Source organism: Hemitrygon akajei, chromosome 7 (genome assembly GCF_048418815.1).
Source record: "Hemitrygon akajei chromosome 7, sHemAka1.3, whole genome shotgun sequence".
Taxonomy (NCBI): Eukaryota; Metazoa; Chordata; class Chondrichthyes; order Myliobatiformes; family Dasyatidae; genus Hemitrygon; species Hemitrygon akajei.
This window is the reverse complement of record NC_133130.1, coordinates 161,826,088-161,843,677: the sequence shown is the minus strand read 5'-3', so window position 1 is coordinate 161,843,677 and position 17,590 is coordinate 161,826,088. Positions and strand designations below refer to the sequence as shown.

The following is a 17,590-nucleotide window of genomic DNA, read 5'->3' as shown; positions in this document are numbered from 1 at the left end:
CTAAAATAAACAATTTTTCTTCTAATTGCATTTTTTCTTTCAAAAATTGTTTATAATTTATGTTTAATTTATATTTTTCTTGTGAGTGGTGCTTAGCTGCCTGTGAGGACGCTGCACTTTCTGTGCATACATGGAATTGTGCATACTACAATAAACTCACTAAGACAAAAGACGAATGATAGAAAGGTAGGATTTTAAAATGTGCTGTTTTCAGTGCCTAATAATTTATAACTAAAAGGGCATGAGGCTCCATTAGTTTATTCCTTTTCTAAAGGAGAATTGCTAATATACAGACATTAATTATCACCTCATTCAAAGGGTGTTACTTTACATCAACCCTCTCTCTCTTGAAACCTTGATCCTGGATCAGACCATTGTGTTTCATACTGTCACAGACCTCCCTTTCCCTAATCTACACAGTTTTTCAATCTTGTCATGCCACAGCCCATTTCTACTTTCTGCCCAACACACAGGCAGAACTATCCAGACAGAGCCCTTGTTTCAACCTGCACTTGCCCTACAAAACTCTCCTTCCCAGCTCAACCTTTGTTTATCTCTGTGATCCAGTACCTACACATTTATATTGCCACTTCTTTGACAGTTTCTAGTTTCCTGATCCCAACCGGTTCATCTTCCAATGGACATACAATCTCTTCCAGTGCCATCCCACATCAGGAAGATCGAAAAGCTTTCAGCTTCTTCCTTGAACAGGGGTCCAACTAATTCCCTCCAACAACATTTTAATGTGCCTGGCTGAAATTGTCCTCACATTGAGCAACATCTTTCAACAAACAACCTGCTGGAGGAACTCGGTGGGTCAAGCAGCATCAGTGGGAGGACAGGAAACATCAATGCTTCTGGTTGGAAACCCTCCTTGAGGTCAGCATTACTCATTACTACTACTCTCGCTTCTATTTTATTATACTCTGAAAACACACTTTTATAACTGAACTCACTGAAAAATTTCATTAACAAAAGAATTAAGACAATGTGAGAAATTAAATGAAACCACTTATCAATGTTAAATTATATGAATTTGATGCAGCTTTCTATGAAAGTGTTTTATGTACCTGAAAAAGTAACTATTTCGCTCACCATTGCTGAGTACTTCCCCCATTTTGTTTAATTCCTGAAGCACACTTAGTAATCATTTACCACTTTATTACCTAACTAAATACCACCATAATCAAATGCTTAATGCCCATGAACATGCCCCCAGACAATATGCAGTGACCAGCAAATGAAAGCCAAAAACAAGCTTGAGGGATATGTAACCATCTTCAGTCTTAAGTGGCAAGAATATGATAGACCTTGGCCCCTTTCTCATCCCTTTGTCATTACAGAATTTAAGTCTTTAGTCAATTCATTTTATTTCACTTCTCTTTATGGGAAAAAAAGCAGTATCATTTGCAAAGTAGGAAGTTATCCAGGTATGTGCCTATACAATCAAACTAATTGAGGAGAAATACCCCGATTCTGGAACTAACACAAAGGAGGTTGTCCTATCCTGATGAAGGGCCTGGGCCCAAAATGTCAGCTGTTTATTTATCCATAGATGCTGCTTGACCTGCCGAATTCCTCCAGCATTTTGTGTGTGTCACTCTGGGGATTTTCAGCATCTGCAGAATTTACAGAGAAAGATGACTGTGCTTGTTTTAAGGAATCTGAGCTGCTGCAGATGCTCCTCAGGTCCGTGTCCTTAACTCTACAAATTTTAAGCTGCTTCATCAATAACTGGTCCTCCAATGCAAGGTCAGCATTACAGAATCAAAATACTTACAATAAAGGAAGCTGTTCAGCACACCTTGGTACATACCAATTGAAAGGTGCCACCTAACCTAATACCATCTTTCAAACCTTTGACTATTGCTTCACAGGTTATGACCCTTGAAGTACAGTACATACCCTAATACATTTTTCTTTATCTAATGAGATCTTCTGCCCCTACCATTCTCTCCAAATTCTAAATTCCTGCTGCCTTTTGGGGAAAAATATTCACCTTCCTAATAACCCTTCCAAAACCTATGCCACCAAGCTTTCAATCTCTAACCTTAGTGAAATAGGTCTATCCCATATACTCTCCATTTACCCCTCATAATTTAGAACAGAAAATGCTAGAAATATTCAGTTCTGGCTGCATTGGTGGAAAGAGAAATAAAGTTAACTTTTCAGTTCAGAGACTCTTCAGCAGTTCTGATGAAGAGACACAGATCTGAAACATTGAAACGATATTCAATTGGGATACCTGCTCTTTCTTTGAGCTTCATTAATCAATCATCTGCGTACCCTCTCCAGTGCAATCTAACAGCAATGTGACCAGAACTTGGGCAGTATTCCAATAATGGTCTAACTAACAAATGCTTAGTTCACCTCTTTCTTATATTCGATGCCTCAGCTAATAAAGGGAAACATACTTGATGCCCTTTTAAATCACTAACCTGTCCTGTACTGCTCCTTTACGGATGCAAACCTTCAAAGTTCCAAAGTCCACACCATTCTGTTTATTAAGCAGTTTCCCCCACCTTGCAGCAAATCACCACGTGCATGACCTGACCATCTGTATTTTCCTGTAGTCCTAAACTTGAGTCCTCACTGTCAACCACATGCCAGTTTTTATATCACATACAAACTTTGTTCCATGATCCCTATATTTAAGCCCACAACATTCATATGTATTAAGGGAAAGGGGTCATATAGTTTCAGGACTCCTTTGTTTGTCTGTACCATTCAAGCAAGTTCTGTGAAATCCCACCAGAAACAATGTTCTGAACACAAGCACAAATATCAATTGCCCCTTTGCTTCCTACCACAAAGCCAATTTCAGATCCAATCTGCCAGGGCCCTGTGGGCTTTTGTGCTTTTCTTGGTCAGCCTTCCATTCAGGCATGTCAAAAAGCTTGCAAGCATACAGTGCTCTCAGTGATCCTCTACTGTTTGTTCAAACAATTCCATCAAGTCAGCTGGTGGACTCTGGTGCGAGAACAACAAAGTCTGAATGTGGAGAAGACCAAGGAAATGACTTTAGGAAGGTGCAGATGAACCATCCCCCCCCCCGCGGATACATGGCTCCTCCGCAGACAGAGTTAAGTGCACCAAGCTCATGGGAGTTCACATCACAGATGACCTCACATAGTCCCTCAATATCACCTCCTTGAATAAAAAGGTACAATAGTGCCTCCACTTCCTGAGGGGATTGAAGTAAGTGAGGCTCCCCTCTCCCCTCCATCTCAACTGAATTTTACAGGAGAACCATTGAGAGCATCCTAACAAACTGCATCTCCATCTGGTATGGGAACACATCGAACCAGAAGTCCCTACAAAGGACCGTGAGGACACCTGTGAGGATCACAGTGGTCTCCCTACCATCCATCAGGGACATTTAACAGCAGCGCTGTGTATGCAGGGCCCTTAGTATTATCAAGCATCCCACCCATCCAGCCAGCATCGTCTTTGACTTTCTAGCAGCAGGTAGGAGACTCCAAAACACAAAGACAAGAATGGTCTTCTTCCCTCAGGCCATTAGGCTTCTGAACTCACTACCAGAATTGTCTTATATAGACTATTTTCTAAATGAGGATATTATTTAAAAAATCAGAGGTAACAAAGGGACTTGGGTGCAGGATTCCATAAAGATTAAGTCAATGGTAAGGAAGGCAAATGCAATGCTAGTATTTGTTTTGAGACGACTAGAATATAAGAGCAAGGAAGTAATACTGAGATTTTAAAAGGAATTGATTAGATCATAGTTGGAGTATTGTCAACAGCTTGAGCCCCTTATCTAAGAAAGGATATGCTGGGTTTGGAGAGGGTCTGAAGGAGGCTCAGGGAATGATTCCAGGAATGAAACGGTTAACATACTGAGGAGCATTTGATGGCTCTAGATCTGTACAAGCTGAAGTTTAGAAGAATTGATTCCGATCGAACACTGAAAGCCCTAGATGGAGTGGATATGGAGAGGATGTTTCCAATAGTGGGTGAGTCTATGATCAGTGGGCACAGCTTCAGAATAGAGGGACATCCATTTAGAACAGAGATGAAGAGGAATTTCTTTAGTCAGAGGATGGTGAATCTGTGACATTCATTGCTGTAGACGGCTACTAAGTATATTTAAACTGGAGGCTGGTAGGTTCTTGGTTAATCTAGGGTGTCAAAGGATACACGAAGACAGGAGAATGGGATTAAAAGGGATAATAAATCAGCCAAGATGGAATGACAGAGCAGACTTGATAGTCCAAGTGACCTAATTCTACTCCTATCGTATTCATTTATTGAGATACAGCACTGAATATAGGCATTTCTGGCCCATCGAGCCGCGCTACCCAGCAACCCCCAATTTAACCCGAGCCTAATCATGGGACAATATACAATGACTGATTAAACAGTACGTCTTTGGACTGTGGGAGGAAACCTACCTGGAGGAATCCCACATGGTGACAGGGAGAACCTACAAACTTCTCACAGGCAGCAGCGGGAATTGAACCCGTGCTACCTGCACTGTAAAGCATTGTGCTACCATTACTGTTCCACGATTCTTTTGGCCTTAAGAGCAGAGCAAAAGCTAGTTCATAATTGTTGAAGCCTCATCTACAGGCTTTCAGGCACGATTAAATCTTCTCCGTAGCACCAAGGCTCAAATTTTGACTGGATTGTCAAAACAAAATAAAAAGAAAACAATGCTCCAAATTGACACTTGACTCACCCAAACCTTCTCTTCCTCCATTACCACTGCATTATGGATAATCTACTCTATCTGTTCCAACAGTGTGATTATAGCCTCTTTGATTGCACCTAAGCTTCAGTCAGAAGAGTCAATGATACTTTTATTACATGAGACAAATGGGAATCTCACTCTTAGAAACATGCAATATATAAAGTCAAGGCTTTTCCTTGTTACAAAACATTCTGAAGAGACAGGAACAACAGATGGCCAAATTACCTTAAGCTTGGTCATTGTTCAATCAGCTCATGGCTGATCTGCATCTTAAATTCATTCATCCATCTCATTTCAAGATCTATTAATGCTCAAGCTGTCAGAAGTGTGGCAAACTGTTTGGAAAACTGACCTGCGACCTAGGCAACTTTTCTTTTGGGTAAATCAGGGAAGAGCAAACCGCATACTTTCATTGACCCTTGTGTGGTTATGAATGATAGGATATATAAATGCAATAATTTATTAGTTCTAAGAAAAAAAAACAATTAGTGTTACACATACAAGTGTTTCACAGGAAAACGCCCTTCAACCCAAGACCATGCTGAACATACTGCTAGACTAATTAATCCCACTTGCCTGAACTTGGTCCACATTGCCCTGTTCATATGCCTGTTTAAATTTCTCTTGAATGCTTCTACAACCTCCCCCAGCATGTGTAAAAATCTTGCCTCACACATTCCTTTAAACACCACCTCCCCACCCCATTGTAAACCTATATCCTCCAGTATTTGACATTGGTGCTAGGAAAAAGACCCTGCCTACCGACTAAATGTCTCTCGATTTTACAAAGATGTTAAATCAAATCTCTTTTACCTGAAGGCTGGAAGTTAAATCCAGATGCAAGACTTGCCGACGTGTTGGATCCAAAACTAGGTGCTTGACCATAATTGGTGCTTTGTCCAAACACAGGAGCACTTGATTGCCCAAACATTACCCCGCTACTGGAAGATGGGGTGCCAAATGAAAATGCATTGGCACTGGACGGCCCACTGAAGGGACTGGCAGTTGGCGCAGATGATGCAGCAGAAGTGGGCTGACCAAAGACTGATGGTGATCCAAACGTTGGTTGTGTAAAGCTGAACCCAGCACTGGAGGTACTGGCAGGTTGACCAAAGCCCATAGTATTAGTCTGGCCAAAGGCTGGTTTTCCAAAATTGACGGCTGAGGTACTGCCTGTAAAAGCGGAGTTGGTGGCATCAGATTTGCTTGACGAGGCTTGTACAGCACCTAGAGAGGATGATGAATTTTGTTGACTGAGCATTAGTCCCGAGGATGCATCCTTACTTTCAGTTTGGTTGAACACGGACACGGGTGTGCCGGAGCTGACATGTGGGGACACCAAGAGCGACGCCAAGCTGGGCTGGGAGGAAGTCCCAAGCTGTTGTGGTAAGGCAGCACTGGTGCTGACAGGGGTACCACTGCTCCCTGACACAACAGCAGCAGTGGACTGAGGATAAACAATGGATGATGCAACAGATGCTGCTGAAGTCTGGCTGGATTCTGTTGTAACAGCTACTTCGGTTGGAGCACTTAGCAAGGCTGAAGATGGAACAGCAGTGGAACTAGTCACAGTAACAGCTGGTGAAACAAGACTAGATGGTGCACTTGTAATTCCTGTGTTATTTGGTGCACCTGCTGAAGCTGGTGGAACACTCTTTAGCTCCAAAGCTGATTTTTCAGAGGAACTTGAAACAGAGAGGCTCCCACTGCCAATTTCTTTCTTCTCTTCGGAAGTAGGAAGCTTCGAAGCTTCAGAAACTATTGCAGTTTCGGAAGCCAAAGAGCATAATGATCCTGTGAAGGCTGAACCTTGGACAGTAGCTGCTGCGGTAACAGAAGCAGGACTCTGCACAGAACCGTTAGGCTTAAAAGTGGAACTGGACTTACTAGATGCTGATGACAAACCACCACATAGACTGGAAGATTCAGAATTGGTTGTAGGAACATTGGAAAATAATGGTCCAGACTGTTTGTTGTCAACAGATACAGCTGTTGTTGCTTCTGTGGAATCTAATTTTGCAGGTGGAAAGGCATTCCCAAAAGGCAAGGTAGCTGGAGGTGCCACTGATGTTCTAGGCGTTTGTGCAAAGCTGAAACTCCCCTGTGCAGATTTATCCAATTTGGTGGCATCGTCCGTCTGATTGACCACTAGACCAGAGAAGCTGCCGATCGTGACTCCTCCAGTGCTGCCCTGAAAGAAGATGCTTTCAGGCTTGGGCAACTGTGGCTGCTGTGCCACCTCAGACTTGGATGGCAGCTGTTGCTGGAGCTGTACCTCGGGCTTGGGGGGTGGCTGCTGCTGCTGCAGTGCTGGCTCAGGCTTGGGCGTCAGCTGTTGCTCCACCACCTCGGGCTTGGGGGGCGGTTGCTGCGGCGGTGCTGGCTCAAGCTTTGGTGGCAACTGTTGCTGCTGCTGCTGCTGGAGTGATGTTTCAGGCTTGAGTGGTGGCAGTTGCTGCAGTACTGGCTCAGGCTTGGCCAGTGGCGGCTGCTGCTCTCCCTCAGACCTGGGCGGCGGTGGCGGCAACAGCTGCTGCTGCTGTGTCACTTCAAGCTTGGGTAATGGTTGCTGAGGCTGCTGGACCTTAGGTGCTTGAAACTCTGCTGTGGAAGATCGAGTCCCAGACTTGGAAGGATGGAGTTCGGCTCTTGACGGCTGCGCCTCTGCTTGGCTTGTTGTACCGAGAGTGGCAGGCTCAGTGGGTGTTCCACTTGTAAACTGGCTCTCTGACGCCTGATCTGAACATGTGCAAACACTACTGCCAGAAGTAGTGGACTCAGATAAAGAGGACTCAAGTGCAGAAGTGGAGCTGGGGATGGTCTTTGCGGTCCCAAAGGAAAAGGGGATATCAGCATTTGATCCAAAGGCAGGCTTAGTTACTCCAAAGCTGGTGGGAAGAGTTTCTTTGGTACTTCCAGGTGTCCCTACAGAAGAGAAAAGGTTTAGAGAAAATGGATTGATAGAAACTGGGAACGTTTTCAATTTTTTATTAATTAAAGTTTTCCTTCCTATGGAAATATACAAGGAATAAAATAGTTCCAAGAAAACTTAGTGTTGAGGGACTTACAATTCAGAGAAACAGTTATGTTTTCAAGAAATCTTCACTATAATAAGCCTCCTGAGAAACAGCTAAAATAATACTGATAGCCCAGGACTTACCCAGTGTGATGCCATTCAAAGCATTTAAGGAGGTGGTACTTGGATTTGCAAAACGAAACCCACTGTAAAAGAAAAATAACATTAGAGAATGTTTCCGAATCGGGAATATATTCAACAGATACTTTTCAGAAAGAGATCTGTATCATCATATCAGAGATTGAGATTTCCATTGGTGTTACTTAATTCAGTGGGAGTGGGCCTCACCAATGACACCTCATAAGATACATGAGATGTACCAGTATGGCCAGAAGAGAAATTACCGCAGATATCACATGGCACATACACAAAGAAACCACATCAGTCATGCAATTAATGGGGTAATCAGCACCTTCACAAATTACACTGGACAATAAAGATTTTGCTTCTAGGATACTGTTTGGTGTGTCTTATGGATTTTATACTGGTGATCATGAAAATCACCATGAAATTTCCCTATCACGTACTATTTTTTGGAATTGTCCATATTTGTTGTTTCAATTCTTAATTCAATTCAGCTAAAACGTTGCCCACAAAGTAAGCTGAAAAGTCTTCTATCTAGTCCAGACATGCCTCGGTAAGCTTTGGGGTGCCAGCATGACTCACAACAATAGCGTCTTTTTATTGATACTTCAGTGCTTAGCTTGAAAGCTGTGCTGCTGCACAACGGCAATGTCCACCATCAATATCAATCGGCTGTGCAGTACACATGAATGAAAACCACTGAAATTTGGAAGTCTTGTTGGAACATATACAATACAGCAACTACAACTGAAATATCTGTAGTGATCTGAAAGTAGTAACACTGCTACTAGAAATGTGAATGGGACAGCCATGCTAAAAAAAATCTCATTACATTAACATGGATTAGCCACTCCATAAGCAGTTGCTTCTAGGGCAGAAAAATGTGGCACATAAGCCACTTGTACACCTAACAAAGATATTATTGCCTCCTCTTCATATAAAATTGGAGCATTTAAAAAAAAGGGAAAGTGATGAACAAGTAAGGTGAAGGGCTTTGATATTTGAGACAGATATTTCTCAGAATAACTGATGCCAAGATTAAGAAAGGCATTTTTGTTGGTCAAACAGGTCATCAATAACAGGCAATCTGTAGAACTTCTAGTGGGACAGGAGAAAACTGCATGGAAGGCATTCAAGGATGTTGCTGATTTTCTTCTTGGCAACTACAACACTAAACTACGTGCAGCTGGTTAACAATATGCTTCAAGAATACAAAACCGTGAAGTGCAACATGTCACTAAAGACTCATTTTCTGCCTTCCCATTTAGACTTCTTCCCTGCAAATCTTGGCAGTCAGTGATGAGCATGGTGAAAGGTTTCATCAAGACACTGCGGTAATGGAGAAATGGCATCAGGGCAATTGGAATCCATTAATGCTGGTTGGACACTTAAGCAAAAAGCCTCAGACACGAAGTACAAACAAAAATCATTAATAAAACATTTTTAGTTTAGTCAAACTATTGCAAAGCATCAGCAATAAAAGTTAATTTCTTGTTTCTCCAAATTCCTATGTGATACAAGTAGTCTGAAATTATATTTGAGTTCAGCTTCAAGTGGTATCAGAACAATGAAAAATTTCTGAGGAAGCAACACTTTAGAAAAAAATTTGCTGTCCAGTGTTATTTTTAGTTTATTTTTATTTGGAGAAACAGCATGATAGCAGGCCCTTCCAGTCCAACTGGCCCAATTACGTGAACAATTAACCTACTAACACGTACGTCTTTAGAATGTGGGAGAAAACTGGAGCACCTGGAGGAAACCTACAGTCAGGGGAGAAAGTAGTAATTCCTTATAGACAGTGGCAGGAAATGAACCTGGCACTGACACTGCAACATTACACTAATCACTACACGACCAAGCCACCTATTTAATTATGATTAAAAGGCAAACATGACCTTTGATAAGCAAAAGAAAAACTGATTAGCCCACTTTTGCTTTCAATTTTATCAAACCTTTCATGTACAATTCCAAATTCTGTAAATATTCTGCAAACATAAAAGTTACTTACGAAGAGGCTCCTGGAAACGAGGAGATTTTTTGAGGAGCAGGGGTTCCAGAAATGACATTTTCAGATTTCAATAGATTTTGCACTTGACCCCCTGTAAAAAGGACAAATTACTTCTGAGTGGCTGACTTTAGCAAATACAGGGGATTGGCAACCTGAAGAAGATACACATCTTCATTTTGTATGTTGGATATGGGTTGAAATATGAGGAACCAGTGAATCAGCAGTACATTGGATTATAAAGAAGCACCCATTATTTAGATATCTGTGGCACATCTCAGAAACAGAATTTTAAGGCACAGAAAACTATTTGTCCATTGCATTTACGCTAGCAATAAGAATGCAACTGAGAAAATTTCCAGTTTTCAGCTTCCAGGTTTAATCTTATAGGCGAAAGGTGCATACAGGTGCCCTTCTGAATATGATAGGAGTGCCTGGTTCATTCATCCTTTGTGCAGGAATAAAACAAAAGATCTAAAGGTGGTAATTACACAGATATTTTGTAAATAATTAAGGAAATCAGCTGAAGTATGTTTTTAGAGTTGGGACAGGTCGGTAAAAAACAGAATGCAAAACAAGCTTTTTATTGCACTTGGAACACGTGACAATAAATCAAATCCAAAAAAAACCCCATCTTCTTTCAGCATTCCAAGAAGTCCATTCCACCAGTGACTCTCTATCTATCTAGCTGGTCATCTTGTTTCTTATTACACATTTCCATGCAACACCTGCCCTTTTAATTCTTCCACCCTGAGTTACAGAAAAGATCCTTCCAGCTGAAGCAGCAATTCACTTACACTTTGACCAATTGCCTGCATTGCATCCAGTGCTTTCAGAATGGTCTCTTCTGCACCAGAGAAGCCAAATGCAGAGTGGCTGACCATTTTGCAGAACACACATGTTCAGTCTGTAGAAGTCTGTGCTTCTGGTACTGTCACTTCAATTTTCCATCACACTTCCATCTGTCTTCCACCTTTTACAGTGTTCCATGGCTGCCCAACATAAGCTCAAAGAAGAACACTTTACCTTTTATCTGTGCAGTTCCCAGGACTTAAGGACTCTCAGGAAGTATAATCGCATCCTAAAGAACTTTGATGTTACCACTTTGCCAATTGTTTCAGCTTCTATTTTGTTTCAGCACAAAGACATCACTTCCCACTTCACCCTGATTACTATAAATCATTTTCCCTAGAAGCAAATGACAACAGACCCTCAAAAAAAACCTCATTCTCCTTACCTGTGGGAGCAGCGAAGGTAAAACCTTTTACAGATGATGTTGATGAGGATTCTGACAGAGTTAATCCAGTTTCAGGGGGCACCATTGAAGATACCTGCAAATTTAAGTGCAAATTCCGACTTAGAAAGTGAAGCACCAACCTTCTCTGAAGTGCCTGTCTGATTCTCGGTGATGAGGTCCGATGCATCTTGTGCACATAAATGTCAACAGATGATGAAAAGGAAGTGACAGAAGCCTCGCCAATGAAATAATGAGCACTAAACAAAACTCTGGCTTAGTCGACTGTCAAACATTTAAAATTATGCATGTCTCTGAAACTCACTGATACTCAAATACAAATTATTTAAATTCAACAATTAAAATAATTCAAATTGTATTAAAATTGAGAAACAAGACATACAAATGTTAAATATCTTTTAAAAACATTCAGTTTTAATGAAAAAATGTTAGTTTCATAGTATTCGTCTTGTTCCTTAGCAATCACTTATTTGAAACTTGTGGAAAACTGCAGCAGTTACATGTGGAATTGCCAGACAATATTGTGGGACGAAAGGTATTTCCCAACCTTTGCTATTGGCTATCTTCATTCTACTGGACCGTCCTACTAGATCTTTGAGAGGCTTGTGTGGCCAATTTTCAAACTCATTTCCAATATTATAGGACGAGTTACATCCACTGCTATGAACATTTGATCACACATCCCGGTTATAGTGAATTGCTTCTTCAGCACCCATATAACGAGCCTTAGCATCACTAATAGGTTGGGTGTAGTCTTTCTCTCCTAATTTAATTCTCCAATAATTTCCCACTCAGGACCAATAAAGTATTTACCATTATTTTTACTACTAGCTGTCCAACTGGCCACTAAATATGGCTGGAGTAAGCCCTAATTACAGCAAGCAGCATTTGCTGTTTAGCACACATACAGCTCTGTGCTGTAGCTTTCAGTGACCTTGTTTTTAGGTACACTAGTGTTCCTGGTGCACCTTTCTGCATTTTTCATTGACAACTTCCTTAGTTACCGTCCTTAAAAGTCAAGGAAATTTCAAGAGAACATATGTTCTATTTCAAGTGACCACACGCAAATGCCAAATGAGCTCCCCTACTGCTGGATGGCCACCATCAAGAATTTCCCACCCCCAAACCAACACTGTACAGCAACTTGATAGCAGTCAAAAAACTCTGTACAAGAAACAGATTTTTAAAGAAATGAATAAATGGTAGCTTTACTGGTTTGATCTGGTCTGAGGGCACTTTCGTCAAGTCCTGATGAATAACATCTGCGTTTGAGACTGGTGTAGATGCACTGAGGAGAGAACAAACAGAATTGATTAACAAAATACTGCACTGAAAATGCCTCTGAACGTACAAATACTGAACATTAGATCACTTCTATCTTACTCACTACTGAAGACATCTCAAATATTCTTATCTATGTTTAAGAAAATCAGAACAGTTTCTAAAGAGAAACAGATGTGAATAAACTCTTCTCAGGCTTCAAACAAGGTACAAATATTGATTTTACCTGATGCTTCGATGACAAACTCAGTCTTCATCAGGGATCTCTGGAAGCCCGAGAAGAGTTTATTCATCATACACACCAGGAAAGCACTAGATCCTTTTTTAGAAATAGATATGCTCATATTTCAATCAACCAAAATATCTGAAAACTGAAAATTAATCAGGCATCTGTTGTGACTCTCAATAAAGTCAACAGATTAGAAATCCAGGTCCGATTGTAGAATTTCAGCACACCCCTCAGATCATCATTCACCCATGTCAAATAGTATCAATATCCTTAATCTAAAAAAAGGCATAGAAGTGCATTGCAAGAGCTTTATCAAGCAGTTTTTCTGCAAAGTGATACATTAGAGCTAGTATCTCAAAGCTTGGGAAATGAGTAAGATTTCAAGGAAAAACTGGTAATAGTTTTGGGAGGGTTACAGAATCTGGACATAGTTCAATGGTAATGGCAATGGGAAGCAAAAAAAGTAAAAATAGTGGGTATAGTCAGAAACCCTTATGTCAAGGCAGGGTTATCTAGGATTAAAGGACCCCCGCCTTCTGTAAGGGCTAAGAAGTTTCACCCAGAGCACGGTTGGAATTTGGAACTTGCCAAAGTGGATGACAGAGGGATATTCTTACAACATTTAATTATCTAGACAAACACTTAAATTACCAATGCATAGGATGCCAAGGACCAAATGCTTGTAAATGGTGTTGATGAAGGTGATGAAGGGTATGGTGGTTTGAGGCACCTCAATATATGATGTGTGACTCAAAAACTCTAAGAAAACCACAGAAAAAAAGTGAACTGAGGTGATTAAAAAGACATGCTGAGAAAAAACAGAAACAAGATTTAAAAGACCAAGGAACCACTGTAACAAGAAAGGCTATTTATTTATTTTACTTATTGAGGAACAGTACAGAACAGGCCCTTACGGCCGTTCGAGTCGAGCCACGCAGCAATCCCCTGATTTATTTCTAGCTTAATGACGGGACAATTTATAATGACCAATTAACCTACCAGCTGGAATGTCTTTGGACTGTGGGAGAAAATGGGAAAATCTGGAGGAAACCCATGCAGTCAAGGGGAGGATGCACAAACTCCTTACGGGCAGCAACAGTAATTGAACCCTTGTTGCCTATATTGTAAAGCATTGTATTAACCATTACATCACCATGCTGCCCTGCATATTTGTACTTTGGTCCCTGTATTGTAATACTCAATAGTACTGGGAATCCCAGCTCAACAGAACACACAGGCCTTGGAGAGGGAGCATTGCAGGTTCAGATAGTGATAGCAGGATTAAAATGATTACTCGATGATTTGGATTAGACTTGCATTCCCTAAAACAATGATGATTAAGGAAGTGGTCACACTGAAAGCTTTAAAATGATAATTTTAAAAAATTGTAAACATATTTAGAAAGAAAGAATTTCTTCCATTCAGAATAAAAATACACAAGATTAGAGCTACACTGTTTAGGTAACATCATGAGCGTTTGGGGAAATTTGGAACTCTTTTCCTCTAAAAATACAAACATTGAATTTTTCAAAATGGAGGATATTTATGTGGAACAATGGTGATAGAGGAAAAAGAATGTAAAGTTACTTTAATTAATGGAAATGGCAATTATTGAATTTGTAAATTGAAAAAGAGTGAATTCTGTCTGAGCCATAATATTAATTTGCATCGCTATCTATTTATCTTAATTTAGAAATGCTGCCGTTTACCTGATGATAGTTGACAGGCTCGGAGTTTGGTTTGTTTCTTTCAGCATTTGCGCATTCATTAACTGAGAAGCATTCTTTGCTGCCATTTCTGTGAGGGAAGCACTTGGAACTAAAGTTAAAAAGAGTACAAATCAAAGTAAATAATCATTAAAGTATTAATCTGCAGTTGCTAATATTGTACATCTGAAATCTAATAATGAAGAATGTGGTCACACATGCTGAAGCTGTATTACCATAACCTGACCATCTTCCAATTGCACAACATGGAATTTTGTATGCAAGATGTCGTACACATCTGATATAGTCAGCTTGAACTGCATAGTATTCCATATGGGCTTCTGGTCATGCAATAACTTCATTTTAAAAACTATGCTTTATTTCCTTCCAAATCCTTGAAAGGACTCAATTATTCCTCATCCCTCAAAGCCCCTTCACCTCAACAGCAGTGCATTCCTCTAATGCTGATCTCTTACACATGATCGGTTTTCATTATCCCTTCATCTCAGTTTTCCATAGCATGGTCTTGAGGTTTTCAGTACGATTCAAAATCCTTCTTTTATGCTTTGAGTAGTCTTGGACTAAGCATCCCCATGAATCAGTCAGAACAATGCATTTTATCCAAGGCATTCAGAAAATTCTTGAAACTTTTTCTCTGAACATCCAATGACCTCTTCTTGTGATGGAGCTCTGAATTTTCTGCTTCTGGCAGTGGGCATGTGAATGAAATGGCCTGCCTAACAAAGACAATGGAGTGCAATTCAGGGCTCACTGCTGAGTATATTATGCTAGGAAGGATACTGATATAGATTTGTTTATTCAAAAATTCACTTATACAATTGTATACAAAATATACAATTCTGAAATTCTTCAGTTCTCTGGGTAGACATGAAACCAAGAAGGAAAAGAAAGGCAGCACGATCATCAACCCCCAAATCCCACCTCCCACAAACAAACAAAAACAGGCACATCAATCCCCAAATCTCTCCTACTGCACAAAAACCGAGCAAGAGACCAGATACATCAACCACCAAAAATCCCTCCTCCAGCACAAAAGCCAAGAAAAATGGATCAGGTGCATCAACTCCCAAATCCCCCTCCTGCACAAAAATATCCTAGAAGATCAGACAAAAAAAAACACAATATAAAAACTGTAAGATTGAAAAGTAAGAGTCTATAGTCCTGGCCAACACTGTCCGGATGCAGCAGCAGTCTCTCCCTTCTCGGGTACAGAGCAACTGATCAAAAGGCAAGCAGCCAGCGCTCACTCTCTATGCCCGTTTCAATCTCCCTCGTCAATTTAAATTGGAGCCAAGGATCAGCTTGCACCCCTTCCAGCAGTCTGCCTGCTACAAGGTTGGTGCACATTGCCTCTGCTCCATGGAATCCTCTCGGAGACTACAGAGCATTGAAGCGTCCAAATGATCTCCAAACAGCAAAAAAAAGATTCCATCAATTCCAGAATCACATTCAAGACAAGAAGCAAATGTAGAAGACATAAAAGAAGTGAAAAAGATAGTTTCATGATCTATTCAGAAGTTATCGACCAAAGGAGCATTGTACGCAGGCACCATCTTGACTGGAAGCTGTTCTTGCAGTGAGTCTGGAGGATCTTGCAGAGACAGAAATAACTGCTAATGCTTTGGAATGCCTCAACTAATCCAAAACACAGAAGCTCACAGGAGGGTAGGGTTCACTGATGCCCAGTATACTCTTGAGTCTTACTCCAAGTTTGAGGTCTTGATAGTCAAACACAATGATGCAGTTTTCTGCATTGATTTACTTGCTCATACCAGGAAGCACAAGAATGGGATTACTGATGACTATATGGAAAGATAGGAAGCCTTTATTTAACAGTGCGACAGAGGGCTGTCATCTCTGGCAACCAGGTGAAGTCTATATGTGGTATTTAAATTGGGTTGTATTTACTTTATACATTTATGACGACCTTCAAATCAAGATGTAACCCATAGGTTTGCCATACTCCCTCCCCGATAATGCAGCATCAGTAACAATCTGCAGTTGTCTACCTGCTGCGAGATTAGTCATCTGTCTCCGAACAGCTGCCTGGGCAGCAGCTTGGGCAGCTGGAACGCTGGTGACCGGCTTCTCAGGGACAAGCAGTCCTTGCTTCACCATCTTGCCTGTTGGCTTTGGAACTAATTGTAGTGGCAAGCCATGGGAAAGAAAATAAATTAATAAAACAATCAATGGGAATTAACAACATTTTAATTTTTGATCGTGCCCTCAAATTGTCAAAAGTTCAGTCTCTTCACAGAAGTGATTACAAAACAGAATTTGGCAGTTATACCTACTTAAAACACTTAAGTTTTAAGGAGCATCTTAAAAGAGGAAAGACAGTTTAGGAAGGCAACTAATGGACTGGACAAAACAAAACAAATTAGAGATGCACAAGGTAGAGACCTTAGCATATTGTATTGCAAATGGGGAAATGAGCTTGGTTATGCATGAATGAAGTATCATTTTAATGCTGATCACAAGGCTCATAGATCACAATCATAATCATGACATCATTTTGGAAGAAAAGGATAAAAAACAGTACACTAGAGGTGCATTAAAATGAAAATGAAGATAACCACATCAAATATGCAGATTCTCCTTGAGTCAGTCAGTCCTCAAGCTGAACTTTACTACTGGATATAGTAAACGGTAAAACAAAAATCATTGCAAAATGAAACTTTGATTATTTTGTTTGTTAAATTTAAGGAATTGACATGGGCAAAATAAGAGCAACTCCTCAAATAAAATTTATTGGCACACTGCCATTGGCTGTTTCTTTTTGTTTTCTTCTTCATTCTTGCGTTAAAACAACCTTTTGATCTGAGTTGGTGCTGCTTTAAAAACACAATAGCCCAGAGATGCGCAAGTAGGCTTTCCCCTTCAATTACTAGCACTGACTTGGAATTAATAACTAATAAAAACAAATATCTTATAACCCTCTGCAATGTTGAAACCTTTCCACGCGAAAGTACCTAATACATAAGAAAGGGCAAAGTTCAGTTAATGAGCTGCACCAGAGATGTTAGCGTATGCGAGATGCATGAAACTTCTACAGCTGGGAAGTCAAGAAGAGAAGAAAGGGGTTAATCTATTGTACAATTTATAGGCTGTTATGCCAAGACATTCTTACTCAAATTTAGCACAAATTTTAGTAACAGTGTAGTTCATTGCATGCCTTATTTCATAAACAACTAACGGATAAAAATAGAATAAATTTCATTG

At 40.4% G+C, this 17,590-nt stretch overlaps 1 protein-coding gene across 2 annotated transcripts in view; it reads right to left on the bottom strand.

Moving 5' to 3' along the window:
• The window catches only part of nup214 (nucleoporin 214), a 103,267-nt gene that overhangs the window by 35,357 nt on the left and 50,320 nt on the right, over nt 1–17,590 (bottom strand). For both annotated transcript variants that reach the window (XM_073052406.1, XM_073052407.1), the window contains exons 23-29: nt 16,378–16,506; nt 14,351–14,459; nt 12,344–12,419; nt 11,114–11,207; nt 9,880–9,970; nt 7,872–7,933; nt 5,525–7,636 (exon numbers count right to left, since the gene is read on the bottom strand). In XM_073052406.1, the coding sequence (XP_072908507.1) occupies nt 5,525–7,636; nt 7,872–7,933; nt 9,880–9,970; nt 11,114–11,207; nt 12,344–12,419; nt 14,351–14,459; nt 16,378–16,506 (2,673 nt within the window). The remainder of the gene's footprint in view (nt 1–5,524; nt 7,637–7,871; nt 7,934–9,879; nt 9,971–11,113; nt 11,208–12,343; nt 12,420–14,350; nt 14,460–16,377; nt 16,507–17,590) is intronic.